We start from the raw sequence: 24,371 nt of genomic DNA on the forward strand, positions 1-24,371 counted from the left end.
GGAGACAGCTTTTATGAATGCCCACTTTGATAAATGGACAGGAAAGTCCGCTGTTTTGAGCGGAAAACTTGCGGAACAGTTTTATGGGGTGTTTCAAGTCTCATGACAGAGTCAACCAGTATGGGACGGTCTGTATGCATGTTGGATTATTGTGGCTCTGTAATATTAACAAGCTGACACATCATTGCATGCCATTGGTGCTGGAGGTGTGTTTAGCTATCAGGAACAACAAAGGAATGATTTGCATATTTAGCAGTGATGCATTGTGGGAGACATATGCTCACTCCAACCTTGCAAACACCTTAGCAAATTTCTGTTTTGCATAGTACTTTTAGTAAGAGGGTTTTTTTTTTTTTTTGGTCCTTTTTAACTACTTAGGATTTCTGGTTCACCATGAGCTTGCTGGGCAATCTGTGGCTCCTCTTTCTGAGCCGCATTCTAGGAAACATTCCGGCCCAGTGCACACCAAAAACCTCTAGCAGATCTGCAAAAGGCTAGAGGTTTCTGAAGCAGATTTCCGAGCGATTCTAGGCGTGTTTTCTAAACATACCTAGCGTTTTTGTGAAGCAGATTACAAATATTGTAACAGTAAAGGTGGCCATACACTGGTCAATTTGCCATCAGATCGACCAACAGATAGATCCCTCTCTTCTGATCGAATCTGATCAAAGAGAGATCGTATGGCTGCCTTAACTGCAAACAGATTGTAAATCGATTTCAGCATGAAACCGATCACAATCTGTGGAGCTGTGCCCCCCCCCCCCCCCCGCATACATTACCTGCTCCGCCGGCGCAACTCCCCCGGTCTACGCTGTCTTCTCCGCGCTGGGCTCCGGGTTCCAACTGGCTTCACAGAACTTCCTGTCCAGGGGAAGTTTAAACAGTAGAGAGTGCTCTACTGATTAAACTTTCTGCCGGGACAGGAAGTTCAGTGAAGCTGCAGCCCGGAGCAGAGAAGAAGCAGCGGTGACAGTGGGGACTCGCGCAAACCGGATCAGGTAATGTATTGCTGCTGTATTGCGTCGGGCATTTCTGACGGAAATCGATCGTTCTGTCAGCGTTTGCGCGACGATTTCACAGCAGATTCGATCACAGTGATCGAATCTGCTGTATATCGGCGGGAAAATCGTTAGGTGTATGGGCCCCTTAAAGGGAAGGTTCAGGGAAACGCTTAAAAAAATAAAAATCCATATCCACTTACCTGGGGCTTCCTCCAGCCCGTGGCAGGCAGGAGGTGCCCTCGCCGCCGCTCCAGAGGCTTCCGGTCGTCTTCGGTGGCCGACCCGACCTGGCCAGGCCGGCTGCCAGGTCGGGCTCTTCTGCGCTCCAAGGACGGGCTCTTCTGCGTCCCACGGGGGCGCGCTGACGTCATCGGACGTCCTCCGGGCTTTACTGCGCAGGCGCAGAACTACTGCGCCTGCGCAGTACAGCCCGGAGGACGTCCGATGACGTCAGCACGCCCGCGTGGGACGCAGAAGAGCCCGTCCTTGGAGCGCAGCCGGCCTGGCCAGGTCGGGTCGGCCACCGAAGACGACCGGAAGCCTCTGGAGCGGCGGCGAGGGCACCTCCTGCCTGCCACGGGCTGGAGGAAGCCCCAGGTAAGTGGATATGGATTTTTATTTTTTTAAACGTTTCCCTGAACCTTCCCTTTAAAGCTGTTACTGAACAGCTTTTGTAACAAAAACACCTGGAAAACCGCTCTGATCTAGCGTTTTTCAGAGAGGTTTTCCACTTTCCTATACTTTACCATTGAGGCAGAAATGCCTCAGAAATCTCAAAAATGCAGCAGCCCCTGAGTTTGCGTTTGTGAAAAAAAAAACGACCCGCTCTGGTGTGCACCATCCCATTCACTTTCATTAGCCAAGCGGTTTCCGCCCTGCAAGTGTATTAAAAAATGCTTCAGAACCGCTCTGGTGTGCACCAGCCCTCCTTCAGGATCTATCACAGTCCCTGTGTGCTCTTTTGCTTCCAAAATATATACTTGTTTCGTAGGTCCCCTTCCCCAAAGTATATTCCAGTTTTTCAGTGACGTTCAAATTTTGTAATCTTTCTTTCTAGTGTTTCTGAACTGTTTTAGCCTCCCAGTACCACTTGCAACGTGCCCTTTCCTTCCTCATAGGGCTTCACTGTAGTGTGTCTCCAGAGAGATCAAAGTGGAGAAAAGTAAAAAAAAAACATAAAAATACCAAAGTGAAGGAGAGAGCTACATAGACCAAAATTATGCAGTGAGAACGAAGAGCAGAAATAACAAAGCGGTGCAGAGAAAGGGAAAGAGAACTAAGTGGAGCAGAGAGACTTGAGCTACGTACACACATGTGACAACGATCGTTCGTTATGAACGACGAACGAACTTTTAATTGACCAAAGAACGACCTAAGTAAAGTTAGTTTTCAAAGGTGTGTAACGATCTGATCGTTAGAACGAACGTTACATCACGTAAAGCAACTATTGTGCTTGCGCATAAAAATGAAACGTTCCATGGAGAAATAGCGAAATGCGCATGTCAAGCCTAGTACGAACGACCGTTTCCAACGATGTACTACTTTTGCAAACGATCGTCGTTGGAAAAAATCCGCCAAGCTAGATCGTTCGTTTTTAACGATCTAGCTCGTCCGTCGTTAGACTTAATGGTCGTTAGCTGCTTTTTTTTAAACGATCGTCGTTTGAAACGATCGGGGAACGATCGTTTCAAAGGACTATAGTCGCATGTGTGTACGCACCTTTGGACATAGTGGAGAAGAGACACGGAGACCAAAGTAGAGCATAGAGAAAGTTAAAAGAGAGTCTGGATTTTGCTTAGTCCACTCCCCAGTCATTTAGTCACTCTCAATTGTAATCTCTTCCTATGTTGTAACTCCCTTTTTTCATATCACCTTTCCCCAATGCCTTCCATCCTGCTTACAGCACCTCTTCCCACTCAAAACATTGCTCGTATCAGTGCCCTCATTGTCTCACAACCTTGTGCCCCCATTCCTGCTCGCTCCACCCTCCAAAGGCCCCCCTCCCAGTCTATGTGCCCCTTCTCTTACCTCTATAATTGTTCAGGTTCCTGCATTAGTGCTGATAATTATTGATACAAAGACTGGAATCCAGTCCTGGTAAATAATAAGTAAACAGTTGTGATTGAATTTGCCTAAAATTATAGTTTGTGGTCGCCTTGGCTGGAATTCTAAATTGTGTTCCCCAGCATCAATGCTTTATGGGTTGCCTCACCCCTACCACCAAAGTTCCTTGTCTCTATTTCTCAATCCTTACATTACCCAAAACTTAGCCATAGCTTTACTCATCCACTTCTTTGTTCTGATTCTTCCTCTTCTGGGTTTCATTCTCTAATTTTTCCCTCCCTATCCACTGTCATCCCAGATAACTCATTCCTTGGCGTTAGTGTGGGTTAGGAGGTGGCCTAGCGACAAAGTCCATAGGGAACAGTTGTCCAATCACAGCACCCACTACAACTTTTAAGCATTGCAATTGGCTGTATAACGTGGGTGTAGTTATTATTTAACCTATCTGAAACCTACAATTTCCAGAGGGTACTCCTTACCCAATCATGTTAGTGGAATTTCCCTATGAGTTTTCTCACTGGGTTACCTTAACCATACTAGCCTCCCACATTTCCCTCCTTCTGAATCACTCATTCTCCCCTCTGCTATACATCCGCTTTCTCTCTCTTGGGTCACTCATTCTTACCCTCCTACTTATGGGGCACCTTTTTCCCCTACTACCTTTCTCTTCATGGGTCAACTTTATTTCTTTTTCCCTTGTTATTCTACCTCTCCCGATCACCTGTCCATCGCCTGTCACCCCCCCCCCCCCCATGTTGCCATAAAAAGTGTTTGATCACATCATCCAGGGGATGGCGAGTATCTAGTGTGATCCTCTAGGGTGTGACAATGCCTCCCTCAGCTACATTCTGCACGTGGATTTTCCAGTGTTGAGGACACTCTTAGTCTTCGCAAGCTACGAAGGGTGCCACAGGTAGCGTAATCTATACAAACACAAATATTTGCCATCTAGGTTTTTGTTTTGTTTTTATTAGAAACATGACCCACACACAGCTCAGCAATACCCCTGTGCTTCTAAAGGTGCCTATTAACTGTACATTTTTTTTCTATCAGATGCAATTTAATTGAAAAGGTAATAAACGATTGTTCCCGTAAACAGGTCAATTAGGGCATTTTCCCTCTTGCAATTCGATCATAGAATCCAACATTAGGATTTATTACATTTTCTGATCTAATTGACCATAAAATAGTTTTACATTGATTTCTGCCTCGTATTGCAAAAAAAAAAAAAAAGTAATGTGAAAGATTGCATGTGATGAAAAAATTGTACTGTTAATGGGCTCATTAATCCTCTTACTAAGTGAGGTTTGTGACACTTACTGGCCTTCTTCTGACAGAATGACACATAAGCTTCATATGGTAGCATTTCAGACCTTTCTTATCTGCACACAGTGCAGGGAAAATACTGAAATGATTCTAAAACATTAAAGGGGCACTATGGCGAAAATTATGCTGTTACATTATCCCCACCATCAGTTATTTAAACCTTCCTGGCGGTAAGCCGCGCAGGAGGTTTTCACCGCCCCTGCTCGGCCGATTTTCTTAATTTTTTTTTTGCTGGACGCAGCTAGCACTTTGCTAGCTGCGCCAGCACACTGATCGCCGCCGCCCCGCGCCTGATCACCGCTATCCGTTGCGGCGCGCCCCCGACCCCGTGCGCTGCCTGGCCAATCAGTGCCAGGCAGCGCCGAGGGGTGGATCGGGACTCCCAATGATGTCGGTGACGTCATCCCGCCCCGTCGCCATGGCGACGGGGAAAGCCCTCCAAGAAATCTCGTTCTTTGAACGGGATTTCCTGATCGGAGATCGCCAAAGGCGATCGAAGCGGGCGGGGGGATGCCACTGAGCAGCGGCTATCATGTAGCGAGCCCTGGGCTCGCTACATGATTTAAAAAAAAAAAAAAACTGCAGCGCTGCCTCCTGGCAGAATTTTTCATACCGCCAGGAGGGTTAATATGGACAGCATACATTTCACCATAGTTTGTGTTAAAAAAAAAAAAATAGCTCTAAACACCAATTCTGTTCTTCCACACAGTGTGTGTGGTATCTGCCAAAAGGATCTGTGGGTGAGACTTTTTAAAATCCTTGCTCGTACTATCAGCTTGTGCTCCTTAACCTCCTCAGCGGTATGGACGAATATACACGTCCATCACCGCCGGAGGTCGCCGCTCAGGCCCTGCTGGGCCGATTTTAATGAAATAAAAAGCAGCACACGCAGCCGGCACTTTGCCAGCCGCGTGTGCTGCCTGATCGCCGCCGCTCTGCGGCGATCCGCCGCGAGCAGCGGCGAAAGAGGGTTCCCCCAGCCGCCCGAGCCCTGCGCAGCCGGAACAAGAGTTCCGGCCAGCGCTAAGGGCTGGATCGGAGGCGGCTGACGTCAGGACGTCGGCTGACGTCCATGACGTCACTCCGCTCGTCGCTATGGCTACGATGTAAGCAAAACAAGGAAGGCTGCTCATTGCGGCCTTCCTTGTTTATTCTGGTCGCCGGAGGCGATCAGAATGACGCTTCCGGAGCGCCCTCTAGTGGGCTTTCATGCAGCCAACTTTCAGTTGGCTGCATGAAACAGTTTTTTTTTTTTTTATTTAAAAAAAAACCCTCCCGCAGCCTCCCTGGCGATCTTAATAGAACGCCAGGGAGGTTAAGGTGGCCATACATTAGAACGATTATGGGCAGATTCGACCAAGAGACAAATTTATCTCTAATCGAATCTGATTAGAGATAAATTTCTCTAGTCGATTCTGCCCATACACAACAGGCCAATTCCCGTTTTATTTCAGCATGAAATCATCAGGGAATCGTCCGAGTCCGCCCCGCCGCTGCCCCCAAAATGTATAAATGTATGTAGTGTAGTGCAGTTATACATTACCTGTCCTGTAGCAGCTTCCGCACGGTGTCCATCCATCTCCGGGTAAGCCGCATACACGCTAGCGGCGCATAGCGTCTGACGTCATCCGTCAGACATAGCGCCGCCGACGTGTATGCAGAACCCGGCGAGATGGATAGAAACCGCGTGGAGGCTGACACCGAACAGGTAATGTATAAATGCACTACACTACATACATCTATACATTGCAGTGGGGGTTTTGTCGTCCCGTCGCTCGTTCGCTATTCGGCCACCGTACCGTCGCACACCCGACCAACCAACTTCGGCCCGAAATTTTCCAACATGCGCGATCGACCATCCGGCCAATTTCTGTCCCGATATTTGTCAGTCGAGCATGCACTTGGCAGCACCAATTTTCATCCGATTCGATTATAATAATCAAATTGGATGGTCAATTGGTTGGTCGGCGCCCCCTTTATGCTGGACTGTGTCTGCTTTGGTTGCTTTGCATGGCAACTGCTGTTTGTCCATGCTTGAAGTTGATACAAGGACTGTGACCATTTCAAATTTCACAACTGACATCTTGGCCTCAATTCACTAAGCTTTATCAAACATTTTATCAAACGTTTGATAATTTACCTCATGAGTAAAATCTAATTTTGAATTCACTAAGGGTTTATAAATGTATCTAATGTTTTATCGATATAAATTTATTGAACGTTTTAAAACCTTAGTGAATTCAAAATTAGATTTTACTCATGAGGTAAATTATCAAACGTTTAAAAGGGTTTGATAAAGCTTAGTGAATTGAGGTCCTTGTGTTGGACTAGTCCAGGCATGGGCAAACTTGGCTTTCCAGCTGTTAAAGGGAAGGTTCAAGCAAAAAAAAAAAAATGAGTTTTACTTACCTGGGGCTTCTACCAGCCCCATGTAGCCATCCTGTGCCCTCGTAGTCACTCACTGCTGCTCCAGTCCCCCGCTGGCAGCTTTCTGACCTCGGAGGTCAGGGCCACATTGCGTACATTTTTACGCATTCCAGCTAGTGCAGGAACAAAAATGTACGCGTTGCACCACTAACGCGTAAAAATGTATGCGTTAATGTTCCTGCACTAGCGGGAATGTGTAAAAATGTACGCAATTCGGCCTTGACCTCCGAGGTCAGAAAGCTGCCAGCGGGGGACTGGAGCAGCAGTGAGTGACTACGAGGGCACAGGATGGCTGCATGGGGCTGGTAGAAGCCCCAGGTAAGTAAAACTCTTTTTTTTTTTTTTTTGCTTGGACCTTCCCTTTAAGGAACTACAAATCCGACAATGCATTTACCTTTATGAGTCATGACTGTGGCTGTCAGACTCCTGCAATGCATTGTGGGATTTGTAGTTCCTCAACAGCTGGAGGGCCAAGTTTGCCCATGCCTGGGCTAGTCAATGCCGGAAGTTACTGATCTAAATGAATTATGCTGTCAATCTAGTTGAAACCTTTATGGTCAATCTATGATGACATTTATGCTGCCCATATTGCAGTGCATGGAAAGCCTATAAAAATCAAACAGATACTTGCCTAAGGAGAGGCAAGGCTCTGGGTCTTATAGAGCTTTACCGCTTCTCTCACGGTCCCAGCGTTTCAGGGCTGGCTCCCCCGGTAGCAGTTCGAATGCTGCTCTCTGCCGCCGCAGGAGGTCTTCGGGAGCCCGAGTCCTCCCGAAGTCAAGCAGCTCCATACTGTGCCTGCGCACCCACAAATGCGCAGTACTGAGCACTTGGGCTCCCGAAGCCTCCTGCAGCGGGGGATTCAAACGGAGGAGCCTACAGGAGAACAAGTGGACTGTGAGAGGAATGGGAAGGCTTTATAGGACCCAGAGTCTTCCCTCTTGGGTAAATATCTGTTTGTTTTTTTTTAGCTTCCCACTAAGTTTAAATAACTGAAAGTGGGGATAATGGAACAGCATAATTTTCACCATAGTACCCCTTTAATATTAAGAAGGTTCATCGGTGTTACAGAAAAATGAAACTGCTAGCAAAGAAACTAATCATTATTTCGAAATGAAATACAAAAAATAATGCTTAAGGCTGTTTACCACAGAGATGCGCAATTGCGCTGTTTGATTCAATCGTGTTTCTTCCATTACACTCTAGGCATTCTGCAGTGATTCTTGTCCAATCCAACAGGTATATTGCGTAATTAAGGTGCATCTGTATTTTCCAGCAGGAGAAAAAAAATTGCACAGTGGTACGATTTGCTCTGCAATTTCCTGCACTTTGTATAGGAACTCCGTTTGAGTGCATCAGTGTAGCAGGCATGACATCTGCAATCGGGAAAAATCACACATCTTGCAGTTTGCATCAGTTGAGTACTGAGTAGAGGTGTTTGGATTACCTGCGGTGTGCTGCCAATCTCACTGCATTTGTGGGGAAATGTGCTGCCAATCTCACTGCATTTGTGGGGAAATGTGCTGCCAATCTCATAGTATTTGTGGGGAAATGTGCTGCCAATCTCATAGTATTTGTGGGAAAATCTGCTGCCAATCTCATAGTATTTGTGGGGAAATCTGCTGCCAATCTCATAGCATTTGTGGGAAAATCTGCTGCCAATCTCATAGCATTTGTGAGGAAATCTCCTGCCAATCTCATTGCATTTGTAGAGAAATATGCTGTCAATCTGATTCCATTTGTGGGGAAATCTGTTGCCAATCTCATTGCATTTTGTGGGGAAATCTGCGAATCTGATTGCATTTTGTGGCCGGCCCTCCACCATGTGGTCTGGAAAAAAAACAAACTGCCCTCCGTGCCCGCAAAGCTGGACAGCACACTGCTAAGGTCTTGTATATTTGGCCCCACCCATGACCACGTCCACATGCTGTTGTGATCGTCCTCTTTTCTGGAAATCAAAATATGGTCACCCTACTCTATGACCCGGCACGTGTTTTCATGTGATGCGCCGGGTCATAGAGTAGGAGGGAGTGCAGGCGCTGCCCGTCCGCTCACCTGGCGGGACTAATAGGTAATTATGGCTGCTATTTTACTTGCAGGGCCCTGGGGGAGAAGTGTGAGCCCTGGAACATGCAGAATATAGTCGGGTCGGCACTGCAGGGGCCTCAGCAGAGGTCGGGGCCCCGGGGAAGCTGCCCCCTTTGCCTCTATGGTAGCGCCGGCCCTGCATCTATCTGCCTAGCAATTGGGCATTGCTCTATTCAGCAGGAGATAACCAGAAGACAATGCATCAGAGATAATGACCTGTCTCTGCCAGTACTTTACAGAAAATAATCTAATTACAGAAAATCTAACAAAAAAATCTAACAGAAAATTGTATGGTGTGTACTAGGCATGACACAATAACGTATGCAGAAAGATGACATGCTGGTAAAAGTGGTTCTCGCTATGGGGTCTCCTACCGTATGTGATCTGAGGACTATTAATCAGTGAAGGCTCTGGTGGTGTGTAATGTATTGAGATAGAACATGGGCGCACACCGTCCTGCAGACATTAAAGGGAACCTGAACTGAGTAAAATTATTTAAAATAAACATATGATGTAGCTGCAAATGAATATTATATACTAACCTCACCATCAGTTCCTCTCAGAGGCTCACCATTTTCTTCTACAGTGATCCCTGACAGTTCTGACAAGATTTTGTCAGAACTGAAATATACCAGTTGCTGTCAGTTATATATTAGCATAATGTCCATGTTTCCCTATGGCTCAAGTGGGCGATATAACAGTTTAACAATGTGCTGACCAGGAAGCTGTTATGGGGTAATGGCCGTTTTCAAACTGGAGGACAGAGAACTCCATTGATCACAGTGGACAAACAAGACGCAGGAGAGGAGAAAGATTGATGAGCAGACTACATGGGAGGTAAGTATATGACCTGTGTATGTTTAGTTTGACTTTTTATTTTCAGTTCAGGTTCTCTTTTAAGTCCGCAGATCACCTTATGCATGCAGTTTTTTTGTTGTGTCAGGACGGGGGCGCGCCTCAGCCGTGATAGTCTGCGCTGCGCTGTTCAGGGTGAATAAGGCTGGGCAAGGGGCGTGGCGCGGGGATGCCGGGACTTGTAGTCGGGTTGGGCTCTTCCGCAGTAGAAGCAACAGGAGGGTGTCGGGGAGCTCCGGGGGAGGATGGAGGAGGCCGATGTTGATGAACTTTTGCTGGAGGCTGAAGAAAGTATTGAGGCCGCCAGGAACTACCGTTCCGAGCTGCAGCTCCGCCTCCGGGGCCTGGGATTGGCTAGAGAGCAGGTGAGAACCCTAACACACTGTACCCCAATATACTATACTGCGCCCCCTAGCCTCGTTCTTGGGATTGGGGAGAGAACTGATCAGGATGGCTCTACTGTAAAGTACCCCAGCATCTCAGGCATTTAACGCAGAAGAGTTGAGGACCCCCAATATACTGTACCCCAATTTGAATCCCCCCCAACTTTGCACTGCCTTAAAATCATATACTAGATAGATTTAATCCCTTAAATATTCTGCATGCCGGTTTACACAAGAGACTGGTCTGGACACAGAAGAAGAGTACCAAAACTATATACATGCCCCAGTATTATACAGTACACTACTTATGCCAAGGAGGCTCTAGTGGCAGCAGCATACTATAGTATCTCAGGGTCAGCAAAATCAGGTCAGATATCCATCAATATCAGGCCTTGGCTTGGTCAGGATAAGGTGGGATTTCCAGCATCCAGTAATATGTCAATATTGTACAGATTTATCCATCCCATTTATACAGGACCTGTTGAATGTATAACTACTAGGAGCTAACCTCAATATCCTCTACTGTACTGGAGTAGCTCTATCCTAATGTCAGGACTGAGCCAACCCAGGACACAGGTGATATGATATGAGGGTGTGCCTTAGTGATGGGAATTCCGGCTCTTCTCGGAGAATCGGCTCCCATTAAAGAGCCGGCTCTTACGGCTCTGAATCGGCTCTTCATTAAATATCACTGTACACCACTCAGAATCGGAGTAAAAGCCCCGCCCCCGTCTCCATGACAACTCCAGACTGCTTCTCTGACTGGGGCAATCCCTCCTGCTACTGCTCTGCTCCGCCCCATACACTCCTACAAGCTGCAAGAAGAAGACTACATCTCCCAGCATGCCTCAGCGCCCTTTATTACACAGCAAATCAGAGCTGTGTGGGGCGGCTGAGGCATCGGCTCTTTCAAAACTGAGAACCGGCTCGTTCGCGAACGACCCATCACTAGTGTGCCTATTCAGCTGGGAGACAGACAGCTATGGAGATGGTGGTGTACCTCCTCTGATACTTTCTATGAGAGCTGGGAGACTGTCACAGCCTTGGAGATGAAGGTGTACCTCCTATAATACCTAGGAGATTGCCTAGTCATGGAGACTCCTATGAGAGCTGAGAGACTGGCTCAGCCATGGAGATTAAGATGTACTTCCTGTGAGAGCTGGGAGACTGGCTCAGCCATGGAGGTTAAGATGTACTTCCTGTGAGAGCTGGGAGACTGGCTCAGCCATGGAGGTTATGATGTACTTCCTGTGAGAGCTGGGAGACTGGCTCAGCCATGGAGGTTAAGATGTACTTCCTGTGAGAGCTGGGAGACTGGCTCAGCCATGGAGGTTAAGATGTACTTCCTGTGAGAGCTGGGAGACTGGCTCAGCCATGGAGGTTAAGATGTACTTCCTATGAGAGCTGGGAGACTGGCTCAGCCATGGAGGTTAAGATGTACTTCCTATGAGAGCTGGGAGACTGGCTCAGCCATGGAGGTTAAGATGTACTTCCTGTGAGAGCTGGGAGACTGGCTCAGCCATGGAGGTTAAGATGTACTTCCTGTGAGAGCTGGGAGACTGGCTCAGCCATGGAGGTTAAGATGTACTTCCTGTGAGAGCTGGGAGACTGGCTCAGCCATGGAGATTAAGATGTACTTCCTGTGAGAGCTGGGAGACTGGCTCAGCCAGGGAGGTTAAGATGTACCTGCTATGAGAGCTGGGAGACTGGCTCAGCCATGGAGATTAAGATGTACTTCCTGTGAGAGCTGGGAGACTGGCTCAGCCATGGAGGTTAAGATGTACTTCCTGTGAGAGCTGGGAGACTGGCTCAGCCATGGAGGTTAAGATGTACTTCCTATGAGAGCTGGGAGACTGGCTCAGCCATGGAGGTTAAGATGTACCTGCTATGAGAGCTGAGAGACTGGCTCAGCCATGGAGATTAAGATGTACTTCCTGTGAGAGCTGGGAGACTGGCTCAGCCATGGAGGTTAAGATGTACTTCCTGTGAGAGCTGGGAGACTGGCTCAGTCATGGAGGTTAAGATGTACTTCCTGTGAGAGCTGGGAGACTGGCTCAGCCATGGAGGTTAAGATGTACTTCCTGTGAGAGCTGGGAGACTGGCTCAGCCATGGAGGTTAAGATGTACTTCCTATGAGAGCTGGGAGACTGGCTCAGCCATGGAGGTTAAGATGTACTTCCTATGAGAGCTGGGAGACTGGCTCAGCCATGGAGGTTAAGATGTACTTCCTGTGAGAGCTGGGAGACTGGCTCAGCCATGGAGGTTAAGATGTACTTCCTATGAGAGCTGGGAGACTGGCTCAGCCATGGAGGTTAAGATGTACTTCCTGTGAGAGCTGGGAGACTGGCTCAGCCATGGAGGTTAAGATGTACTTCCTGTGAGAGCTGGGAGACTGGCTCAGCCAGGGAGGTTAAGATGTACCTGCTATGAGAGCTGGGAGACTGGCTCAGCCATGGAGATTAAGATGTACTTCCTGTGAGAGCTGGGAGACTGGCTCAGCCATGGAGGTTAAGATGTACTTCCTATGAGAGCTGGGAGACTGGCTCAGCCATGGAGGTTAAGATGTACTTCCTGTGAGAGCTGGGAGACTGGCTCAGCCATGGATGTTAAGATGTACTTCCTATGAGAGCTGGGAGACTGGCTCAGCCATGGAGGTTAAGATGTACCTGCTATGAGAGCTGAGAGACTAGCTCAGCCATGGAGATTAAGATGTACTTCCTGTGAGAGCTGGGAGACTGGCTCAGCCATGGAGGTTAAGATGTACTTCCTGTGAGAGCTGGGAGACTGGCTCAGCCATGGAGGTTAAGATGTACTTCCTATGAGAGCTGGGAGACTGGCTCAGCCATGGAGATTAAGATGTACTTACTATGAGAGCTGGGAGACTGGCTCAGCCATGGAGATTAAGATGTACCTCCTGTGATTGCTAGGAGACTGCAGTAGCCATGGAGATGGTGTATCTCCTATTATAGCTGGGAGACTGCAGTAATCATGGAGATGGAGCATGTCCTATGATAGCTGGGAGACTGCAGAAACCATAGAGAGGATGTATCTACTATTATAGGTGAGATACTGCCTTAGCAAATAAGATGGCGTACCTCTTAAGATAACTGGAAGACTGCCTTAGAAATGGAGATGAAGGTGTACCTCCTATGATAGCTGGGAGACTGCAGTAGCCATGGAGTTGAAGGTGTACCTCCTATCATGATTGGGAGATATGCACACCCTTGGAGGTGACGGCGTGCCTTCTATGAGAGCTGGGAGACTTCCTTCGCCATAGAGATGAAGGTTTACCTACTATGAGAGCTGGGAGAATGGGACAGCCATGGAGATGAAGGTGTACCTTCTATGATAGCCTGGAGACGGGTACAACCTTGGAGATGAAGATCTACCTTCTTTTATAGCTGAGAGACTACCACAGCCATGGTGGTGAAGGTTTACCTCCTATGATACCTAGGATACTGGCACAGCCTCTGAGATGAAGTTGTACTGCTTATGATAGCTGGAAGACAGACACAGCATGGAAGAAGATAACGGAAAATTTAAATACTTACCTAACGGTAATTTTCCTTTCCTGATGCTTCAATGGCAGCACTAATGGGTAGTAGCTCCGCCCCTACTACCTCACAGGATCATAACTTATAAATCCCTGCCTCTCCCATCATCCCATGTCTTGTGTCTAGATACTCACCGAATGGTTTGTGGTGGGTACCCTGTGCTGCCATTGAAGCATCAGGAAAGGAAAATTACCGTTAGGTAAGTATTTAAATTTTCCGTTTTCCTTATGCTTCAATGGCAGCACTAATGGGAACTACGTATAAAAAAGGGAGGGAGAAGCACTTGCAGGTGAAAGAAAACAAAATTTATTACAATTCAGAATTCTGTAGACATGAGGTAATTACTGCTCTACCAAAATCTACTGAAGTAGAGTATGAGGTGTCTACTAAATAGTGTGAAACAAAAGTATTGACAGAAGTCCAATTAGCTGCTTGGCAAATCTTTTCTGGTGTCACTCTGGCATAGGCTGCCCATGATGTCGCTAGGCTCCTAGTAGAGTGTGCCCGGATTTCCTCCGGAGGGTCTCTGTTGATAGCCCTATATGCCTCTCGGATGGTGCGGACCAACCAACCAGATATAATTCTGGATGAAGCCGCTTGGCCTTTCCTATATCCGGAGGGTGACACGAATAACCTATCCGATTTACGAATAGCCTCGGTTCTTTGTACATAGAGCTTTAATGTTCTAGCCACATCTAAAGGATGAAGAGTTGTCGAGTCGACTTCTGTAAATGCAGGTAATGACCACTCCTGACTAAGGTGTAACTCCGATGGAACTTTAGGTATAAAAGACTGGACCGGCCGGATTCGTACCCTATCCCTAAAAAAGGTGAGATATGGTTCCCGACAGCTGAGTGCCTGGAGCTCGGAAACCCTTCTGGCAGAGCATATTGCTGTTAGAAAAACCGCTTTTAGGGTAAGATTAAGGAGGAGTCTTGCAGAGGTTCAAAAGGCGATCTTGACAAAGCGTCCAGAACTAAAGGTAAGTCCCATGCCGGAAAGATTATCTTCCTTGGGGGTCTCATTCGGAAGATAGCCTTGGTAAATTGTCTAACCAACGGGTGCAAAGCCCATCTATAGTCTGTCAGGGCGGAAAGTGCCGAAACTTGAACTTTAATTGTATGGTATGCTAATCCCTTATCCAAACCAGTCTGGAGGAAGGCTAAGATGTGCTGCGGCTGTGGTCTCAGCGGATCAAATTCCTCCGTGGATGCAAATGAAATGAACTTGTTCCATATTCTGTAGTAAGTAGAACTTGTATTGACCTTCCTAGCCTGTAGTAGTGTGTCAATCACGGCTTCTGAGCATCCTCTATCTTTTAGTTTCCTCCTCTCAATCTCCATACTGTGAGATTTAGACATGATGGGTCGGGATGAAATACTGGACCCTGATGGAGCAGCCGTGGGGTGGGCCTGAGAGTCATCGGAACCCCCACTGACATCTGTTGAAGTATAGGGAACCACGGCCTTTTGGGCCAGAACGGTATTACCGCCAGTACTGTTACGTTCTCTTCCCTGACCCTGAGCAGCAGGCGGTGAATTAACGGTATAGGCGGAAAGACATATGCCCTCGTGAATCTCCAAGGTGCAGTTAAAGCATCTATTCCTTCCGATTCCTGACAGGGGTAACGGCTGAGGAAACGTCTGCATTTCCTGTTGTTTCTGGTCGCCATAAGGTCTACTTGTGGCTTCCCCCATTTGTGGCAGATCCTTCTGAATTCCTCTACTGCGAGTCCCACCTTGATTTTGTATATAGCATACTGCCGTTTTGTTGTCCATTTTTATCTGAACTTCTCTGCTGTATATCTGGTTCCTGAAGTGGCATAAGGCTAGGAAAGCTGCCCTCAGCTCCAGTATATTCGCCTGCAGCAAAGATTCCTGGGTTGTCCATGTCCCCTGGATCACTGAATTTTGAAGGGTCGCTCCCCAGCCGTGCTTGCTGGCATCCGTGGATATTACTAGAAATGGACCCTTTTTCAGAGGCAGATGAGACGTTAAATTCTCCTGCTGAAGCCACCAAACCAGACTGTCTTTCATTACCGATGAGAGATTGATGGTTTGTGTCAGATTTTTCCTGTCCCACTGTTTTAGGAAGTACCACTGAAAGATTCTGAGATGCCAATGTGCCCAAGGCAACATTGGTATTGTCGAAGACATAGTCCCTATTAATCTCATACAGCTCCTTGCCGATGCTTGCTGCTTTTTCATGAACTTTGCCACTCTGGACCGGATTACTGGGATCTTCTCCAGAGGAAGAGATATCATGTTCTTTGCAGTCTGAAACCGAGCTCCCAGATATATGAGATCCTGGGTTGGCTGTAACTGACTTTTCGCCTTGTTTATCTTCCACCCGAAACGAGTTAACGTGTCCAAGAGAATCGTTCTGTGTTCTAAGATCTCCTCCAGACTGTTTGCGAGTAGTAGCACATCGTCTAGATAATGATAAACGCGTAGCTTCTGGATTCTCAGCAACGCTATCACCTCTATCAATACCTTGGTGAAGGTCCTTGGCGCTGTAGAAATTCCGAATGGAAGGGACGTAAACTGAAGATGCAAGTCTCCTATCATGAACCTCAAGTATTTCTGCAGATTTTCCTGAATCGGTATGTGAAGATATGCATCTTCTAGATCCACGGAGATCAGCCAATCGTTCGGTCTTATGCATGTAGTTATAGTGTAAAGTGACTCCATCTTGAATTTTCTCTGTATTATGTAGGAATTTAACTTCTTCAAATCCATCACTGGTCTTAGGTCCCCAGTCTTTTTCTTGACGAAAAACAGTTGCGAATAAAAGCCTTGATTCACCTGAGACATTGGCACTTGTATCACCGCCTTTTTTATCACCAAGTCTGATAAATACTTTCTGAGTATCTCTCTCTTGGTTGAAGACGTTGGAATCTTTGTTTTGATAAGCCGGCATCTTGAAGTCTTCGATAGCCGAAAGTATTGCTTCTTTGTCTACATCTGCTTTTATCGCCTGTTCCAGGTTCTCAGCCCAGGCTCTCAAGGCTTTTCCCACCGATGTTAAGGCTATCGCCGGTTTGCATGCTCCTCCGCACACTGAGTAGACTTTCTTCAGATCTTGATCTATTTTCTTTTCCATTCCATCCTTGAAAGCAACTGAGTCATCTAATGGCAATGTGACATGCTTCGCTAGCCTTACCACAGCGGCGTCCACTACCGGAGGAGTGTCAAGCGGGGATGTTTCCTTTTGCTTAAGAGGATACAATTTCGATAGCCGGTTATTGAACGGTGTCTTTCTTTCCACTTTCTGCCACTCCTCCTGAATTACGTCCTCGATTTCCTTCATTAAAGGAAACGTGATAACTGTTTTCTTTAAATGTGTATAATAAGTTTTGGGGGCTCTTTCTCCCTCAGTGGATTCTTCTATATCTTCCCATTCAATAGCTTCTCTGACTGACTTCACAAACGCTGGTACTAGATTGAAGTCGAAACCTACATTTAAATCTTCCTCCTCCTGATCAAATTGTGCCGAGGTCGATGGCTGGTTGAATTGTTGTGCATCTTCCTGCTGCGAGAACGCGGCTGCGTATTCTGCCATAGACTCTTGAACCACCTTTTTAATTACATCCGTAACATCTACTGGATCTGGCTCTGCCTGTTTAGCCATTTCTTTGAAGCATGCTTCACATACTACTTTTTCTGGCATAACTGGTTTAGTACAGGCCCAACATTGTTTGGGGTCTGGGCGAAATGGTGGTGGTTTTGAGGTCTCCCCCCGGGGGGATTTGTCTCTATGATGATGCGAGGATTCTTCTTTAGAGGATTTCTTTCGCTTCTTCCTTGGGCTGAGAAAGAGAGAAAAGAAAAAATAGACCGATATAAAACCTCCTTTTGTGCCAATAAATAGTGCACATGTAGCTTTAAGAACCTACCTACCACCCCTTACCTATCAACAGATTGTTGGTCTCTTGGGGGCATCTGGGTGTCCATTATAGATGGCTGCTGAAAACCAGCTGCACGAGTTTCAGGTCTGAAAATAGTAGCAAAAGTATAAACACTAGCGTCTCAACATAAAGCATAAATAGGTGGCTAGCAATCTCTTTTATAGCTACCCTTATGCTCTATCTCTATCAGCTTGTCCTGCTGCCTCCACGCTGCGCGATCTGGCACTGACAGCCGCCCGACAGAGGATAGGCAGTTTAAATGTATCTGGGACCGCTCACGCCCCATGACGTAGCCGAGTACGTCCCTCGCTTGCCACATGCCGCTTCTGCGCGAATCAGCGCGCGGCTTCTCCGGAAACCCCGCCCCTTCGCCGTGACGCGAGAGGAAGCGACCCGGAAAAGCTCTGGAGCGCATATGGAACGCACGCTAGCTCCACACTGCAGCCCTATGCGCAGGGACATCTTGCTTGGAAGCGCTACGGCCTAGATGCCACGAGGAGGACAGCAGCATAGGATGAAAAAGAAAGGACACCCGCCCATATCGCCCATTTAGAGCGAAGTAAGTGCGTGCTATCAGGGAACATCTGACTGCATTTAGCGGTCAATCAATCGTCCCCTGAACTGTAGTACTGACCCCAAAGACCAACAGAGTGGGGTCACATATTTTAGACTTATTTAAAGTCTCTGTATATCTTCACCCAGCGAGGCAACTGGGTGGTATGACTGTAAATACAGTCAGGTAAGGGGAAAATAAAAATAGGGAATCCAAAGAAAAAAATCCCTACCAGCTACCTTGATCCCATGAGGTGAGGATAGGAAAAAAGACATGGGATGATGGGAGAGGCAGGGATTTATAAGTTATGATCCTGTGAGGTAGTAGGGGCGGAGCTACTACCCATTAGTGCTGCCATTGAAGCATAAGGAAAAAGGTTTACGTCATATGATACATTGGAGCCTGGAACAGCCATGGAGATGAAGATTTATTTCCTATGATATCTGTGAGAATGCAGATGAATGTGTACCTTCTATGATAGCTGGGAAACTGAATTAGTCATGGAGATGAAAGTTTACCTCCTTTGATATCTAGTATCCGTGTAGCTCCTATGAGAGTTGGGAGACTGCATTAGTCATGGAGATGAAGGTGTACCTCTTATGAGAACTTGGAGAATGGGCTCAGCCATGGAGCTGGTAGACTGCATTAGCCATGGAGATGGTGTATCTCCTATGAGAATTGGGAGACAGGCACTGCCATAGACATGAAGGTGTACCCACTATAATTGGCACAAATCCAAACTGAGTGCTTTGAGATCATTTCAAGAAGAAATCCTCTAAAATTTTCGCTGTTGTAGGGTGAAGGAACTCCACTATACCCTATGTTTTTGATCACAACGGTTCAGATGTTGGACCCTTTACTGAGTTAGTGATCCTACAAAGGTAGATACCAATATGTATTCTAACAGTACTCAGGACCTTCTACATGCACAGGCTTGATGATGAAGTTGTACCTCCTATGTCGATAACTGGAAAACTGGTTAAGCCAATAGAGATGGAGGTGTACCTCCTGTGGTAGCTAGGAGACTGGCACAACCTTGCAGGTGAAGGCTTTCTCCTATAATAGCTGGGAAACTTGCACAACCTTGGAGATGAAGGTGTACCTCCTGTGATAGCTAGAAGACTAGCACAACCTTGCAGGTGAAGGCTTTCTCCTATAATAGCTGGGAAACTTGCACAACCTTGGAGATGAAGGTGTACCTCCTGTGGTAGCTAGGAGACTAGCACAACCTTGCAGGTGAAGGCTTTCTCCTATAATAGCTGGGAAACTTGCACAACCTTGGAGATGAAGGTGTACCTCCTTGATAGCTGGCAGACAAGCACCACCTAATAGACCAAACTAGTATTGATAGGACTTTTACCATTATAACAGTATTAAGGCACATGGTCACAAGACTGAGTTCCATACATATGACAGCTTTGATAATTTATCCCCACATCTCTTGCAAAGTACATGTGTTGTGTCAACCTGGTGTCACTCAGAATCCAATCTGCCATGCAAGCTTAGGCCTGCTTTGGTAGTTGCTTGATAGTGTACTGGTTAAGGGCTCTGCTTCTGACACCGGAAGACCTGAGTTCAAATCTCGGCTCTTCCTGTTCAGGAAGCCTGCACCTATTCAGTAAGGAGACATTGGGCAAGATTCCCTAGCACTGCTACTGCCTATTGAGCGCGTCCTAGCGGCTGAAGCTCTGGTGTTTTGATTCCGCCAGGAGAAATCCACACTATAAATGTTCTGTGGCTTGTGTTGCATCAGGTCTTTTATAACTTGTCGTTGCCTATGATGCCCACAGTCCATTGAGAGAATGCAGTAGTGATTTGTGGAGGGCAGGATGTATTGGAGTGGCCAGGTAAGTGTATGACTGCGGCTGCATGGTGTCTAGGTGGAGCAGAAGTGACCTTGGAGTGTAACATATTTTAAGTAATGTTGTGGCAGTGACCTGCTTTGCCGCAGTGTCAGTTTATTAGTATGACAAACTGACAGGTTCCCTTTAGTGTGTATATACTTGTGACAGGAGCAGTGCAGGGTGTGATGACACACATGGCGTCCTATCGCTCACCACCTTCCTGTCTCTGCTCTCACTATGAATGCTTTGTGTAAACTTCTTTCTTCATCTTCCCGTCAGTCGCGTCTGTGACTCGTGTGTGGGAAGCCAGTGACAATGGCTGTTCTGAGAGTGTGTGTGCTGCAGAGAGCACACACGTGTCTTATCTGTGATCTGCATCAACATGTCTGCGGGGAAAGCATATGATCATTCTCTATACTGAATGCTAATCTTACAGATCGTTCCACAGTGAAAGCTTGGACTGCAAGGTTTGCATGTACTTTGCAAGGCAAGAATTTTTTTAATGAAATTTAGACTGTATGAGCAAGTAACATCTTGATCTACATGCATAGTACATGTAGTGAATGTTCAGTGTCCTGTTTCAGTGAAATCCTCAAAAGGAGGCAAAAACAACTGTCATTGGATAAGTTCACACAAAAAGAAAAAGATTCCAGTGAGCCAATGGCAATGATTCGGTTATAGTGAATGTCTTCCTAAACAATAACCCTCATCCACAATTTTAATTTGCTCTCACTTGAGTTTTCCTTTAAAGGACAACTGAACCGAGAAGAATATGGAGGCTGCCATATGTATTTCCTTTTAAACATTACCAGTTGCCTGGCAGCCCTGCTGATCGATTTGGCTGCAGTAGTGTCTGATTCAACCACTTGAAACAAGAATGCAGCTAATCTTGTCAGATCTGACAATAATGTCAGAAATGCCTGTTCTGCTGCATGCTAGTTTAGGGTCTATGGTTAAAAGTATTAGAGGCAGAAGATCTGCATGATAGCCAGGCAACTGGTATTGCATAATAGGAAATAAATATGGCAGCCTCCATAGCGTTCTCCTTTTTATTTGTCCTTTAAGTTGATTCATGAACCTGAACCGAGTTAAATTATGTAAAATAAACACATGGTGTACCTGCAAGTGAATATTACATACTTACCTCACCGTCGGTTCCTCTCAAAAGCTCACGATTTTCTTCGGATGATTCCTTCCAGTTCTGACTAGATCTAGTCAGGCTTGTCTTTCCAGAAGCTGGAAGCCATAGGGCCCTTATCCACTATATCAGTTGCTGTAAGTTTTATAACTGAAAGGACAACTGATGTCCATGTTTCCCTATGGCGAAATTACTGGTTAATGGAGTGCTGACCCAAAAGCTGTTATGGGAGTCATTGCCATTTTTACATTGCAGTGTTCTCCCCAGACTCTTTTAGCCGGGTGCTCCACCCGGCTAGATTTGGTGACCACCCGGCTGTCATCGGCTCACCGCCTCACCTCCTCCTATGCTGTAAGCATAGTTGCCCCGCATTTTCATCTCTCCCCACCCGGCTAATTTTTCATGCCACCCGGCTACTACTTCATGCCACCCGGCTGGAAAAAAATTCTGGGGAGAACACTGCATTGTATAAGGGGTTCTATGCTGCATATAATTATTCTTATCCTCCTTATCTGTCAGGTTTTTCGTATCTGTACAGTGCCACAAAAGATATTTGAGCTGTATAGACAAATAGCAGTTCTAATAAGCCTTCCTGTTTAGAAGAGGTAATATCCTGCTGCTTTGACTGTTGTGATGTTGATCTTTCTCTTGAGGGAACAAGAGAACTTTGCAGACATCTCAAGCTCACTCCAACCTGAATTATCGCAAATTCTTTCTGTTTTAGGAAAGCAAACTTTTGTTTTTCTTGAGGGAACAGAATGGAAAGCTGTTACTAAACTTGTTCAGCTTCAGTTACAACTGATCATCTGTCAGATGGAACGGGTGTATTGCCCTGTGTGTGATCCCTGATAAGGAACACTAAAAAGCAGAACACACAGGAGGCCACTGACAGACCATATATTGAGAATGCATTTGTAGGGCATGTACAGGAGCAGCTGCAGTGTTGTGTCTGCGACCTGGGCAGCCAGGATGTAGGCTACTTTCCTGATACCTTTTAGTGTGGACTGTGCCATGATGACACACCTGTTGTATCTGCTTTCCCCTGTGCAGCTTCACCTACCCCCCTCCCCCCTGCAGCGGAACACAGGAAGTCTGACTTCCTCTGCCCCTTACACCATTTCCTGTGTGCTTCTGCGATGGGAGACCTCTGCTCTCATGGTACCACGGCTACCTGTGTAATGCTGCATTCACCATCCTATAGTGCTTTTTGTCTGTATCAGCCTCTTTTGTAGTCATAACTATTGTACTATACAGTATTTATTTATTTATTTATTTGTTGTATTTATAAAGCGCCAACATATTACGCAGCGCTGGACATTAATTTAGGTTACAGACAATATTTAGGGGTGACAAACAGCAATATGACAATACAGGAATACAAGAAAACCATATCACACAGCACAGTATGAGTACAAGGTAATGCTTAGTCAGTCACTGGATGGGAGCATGGAGTTAGGCAAGTTAGGTTCACTCAAATGCATAGCATGGGTGCACAGTAATAGAGGTGCATGATCAGGTAGGACACAAAAGGAGTGAGGACCCTGCCCAAAGGCTTACAATCTAGAGGGAGAGGTAGGGACACGAGAGGTAGGGGACCAGAGTTCGGCTGTGGGTTTAGAGCAATTGTGAGGGGTGGTAGGCAAGAGTGAAAAGGTGAGTTTTGAGGGCCTTCTTGAAGGTGTTGAAGGAGGGGGCTGCCCTAATGGGTGGAGGTAGGGAGTTCCATAGTGTCGGAGCGGCTCTTGAGAAGTCTTGGAGGCGTGCATGGGACTGGGTGATGCGGGGGACGGTCAGGCGAAGTTCATTGGAGGAGCGGAGTGAGCGGCTTGGTGTGTATCTCTGAGTAAGATCAGAAATGTAGGTTGGACAGGTTTTGTGGATGGATTTGTAGGTCAGACACAATATCTTGAATCTGATTCTGGGCTGGATAGGAAGCCAGTGGAGGGATTCACGGAGGGGAGCCGCCCTGGTGGAGCGATGGGAGGAGTGGATAATTCTGGCAGCCGCATTCATGATGGACTGCAGTGGGGCTATTCGGGTCTTAGGGAGTCCAGACAGAAGGGCATTGCAGTAGTCGAGGCGGGAAATTATGAGGGCATGGATGAGGAGTTTGGTGGTGGCAGGGGTCAGGAAAGGGCGAATCTTACAAATGTTACGAAGGTGGAAGTTGCAGGACTTTGTGAGGTTTTGGATGTGGGGAGTGAAGGAGAGTGCGGAGTCCAGGGTGACACCCAGACAGCGGGCTTGAGAGGTAGGGTGAATAGTAGTGTGGTTAACAGTGACCTGCACATCTGGGAGGTCCAGGGATGACCGGGGTGGGAAGATCATAAATTCCGTTTTGTCTAGATTTAGTTTTAGGAACCTAGCGGACATCCAGGAGGAGATGGCAGATAGGCAGGAGGAGACCTTGTCCATGGTAGTGGTGGATATGTCAGGGGTGTGGAGATAGATTTGGGTGTCATCTGCATACAGATGATAGTTAAAACCCATGAAGGAGATAACCTTGCCAATGGAGGATGTGTATAGGGAGAACAGTAGGGGGCCAAGGACCGAGCCTTGGGGGACTCCCACTGAGAGGTGGTTGGGGGTGGACGAGGACTCATTGAAGGAGGTCGTGAAGGAGCGGTTGGAGAGGTAGGATGAAAGCCAGGTCAGGGCGAGATCGTGAATGCCCATGGATTGGAGGGACTGGAGGAGTAGGGGATGATCTACTGTATCAAAAGCTGCTGAAAGGTCAAGGAGGAGGAGAATGGTGTATTTACCTTCAGCTTTAGCTAAGGCAAGGTCATTGACCACTTTGGTGAGAGCCGTTTCGGTTGAGTGGGCAGGCCGAAATCCAGATTGCAGTGGGTCTAGTAGTGAGTTGGCATTGAGGTACTGGGTCAGGCGTTTGTGAACCAGACGCTCAAGGAGTTTTGAGGCGAAGGGGAGGAGGGAGATCGGGCGGTAGTTGGAGGGTAGCGAGGGGTCGAGGGAGGGTTTCTTGAGCAGAGGCAGTACAGTGGCCTGCTTGAAGTCTGAGGGGAAGGTGCCTGTGGATAGGGAGAGGTTAAACATGGTAGTGAGGACTGGGGCCAGATCCGTGAAGTGAGGCTGAAGTAGATCAGAAGGGATAGGGTCAAGGGGGGAGGTAGTGGTATGGGAAGTCTGCAGTAGGTGGTTGACCTCCTCAGTGGTAGTAGGAGTGAAGGAAGTGAGGGGAGGATAGGGTGGAGAAGGAGTAGGTTGTGA

At 47.0% G+C, this 24,371-nt stretch overlaps 1 protein-coding gene across 3 annotated transcripts in view; it reads left to right on the forward strand.

Moving 5' to 3' along the window:
• Positions 1 to 24,371, forward strand: part of CRLF3 (cytokine receptor like factor 3) — a 44,758-nt gene that overhangs the window by 2,152 nt on the left and 18,235 nt on the right. The window contains exon 1 of one of the 3 annotated variants that reach the window (XM_068263226.1): positions 3,811 to 3,978. The exons of 1 other annotated variant lie outside the window; for it this stretch is intronic. Coding sequence is in view for 1 of the 2 variants with exons in the window: in XM_068263225.1 (XP_068119326.1) it covers positions 10,007 to 10,126 (120 nt within the window). In the remaining variant the exon portion in view is untranslated. Of the gene's footprint in view, positions 1 to 3,810; positions 3,979 to 9,954; positions 10,127 to 24,371 lie in introns of those variants that run through there. One more of the 3 variants, XM_068263225.1, reaches the window with a different exon arrangement.

This window comes from Hyperolius riggenbachi, chromosome 12 (assembly GCF_040937935.1).
Source record: "Hyperolius riggenbachi isolate aHypRig1 chromosome 12, aHypRig1.pri, whole genome shotgun sequence".
In the NCBI taxonomy this organism is placed as follows: domain Eukaryota; kingdom Metazoa; phylum Chordata; class Amphibia; order Anura; family Hyperoliidae; genus Hyperolius; species Hyperolius riggenbachi.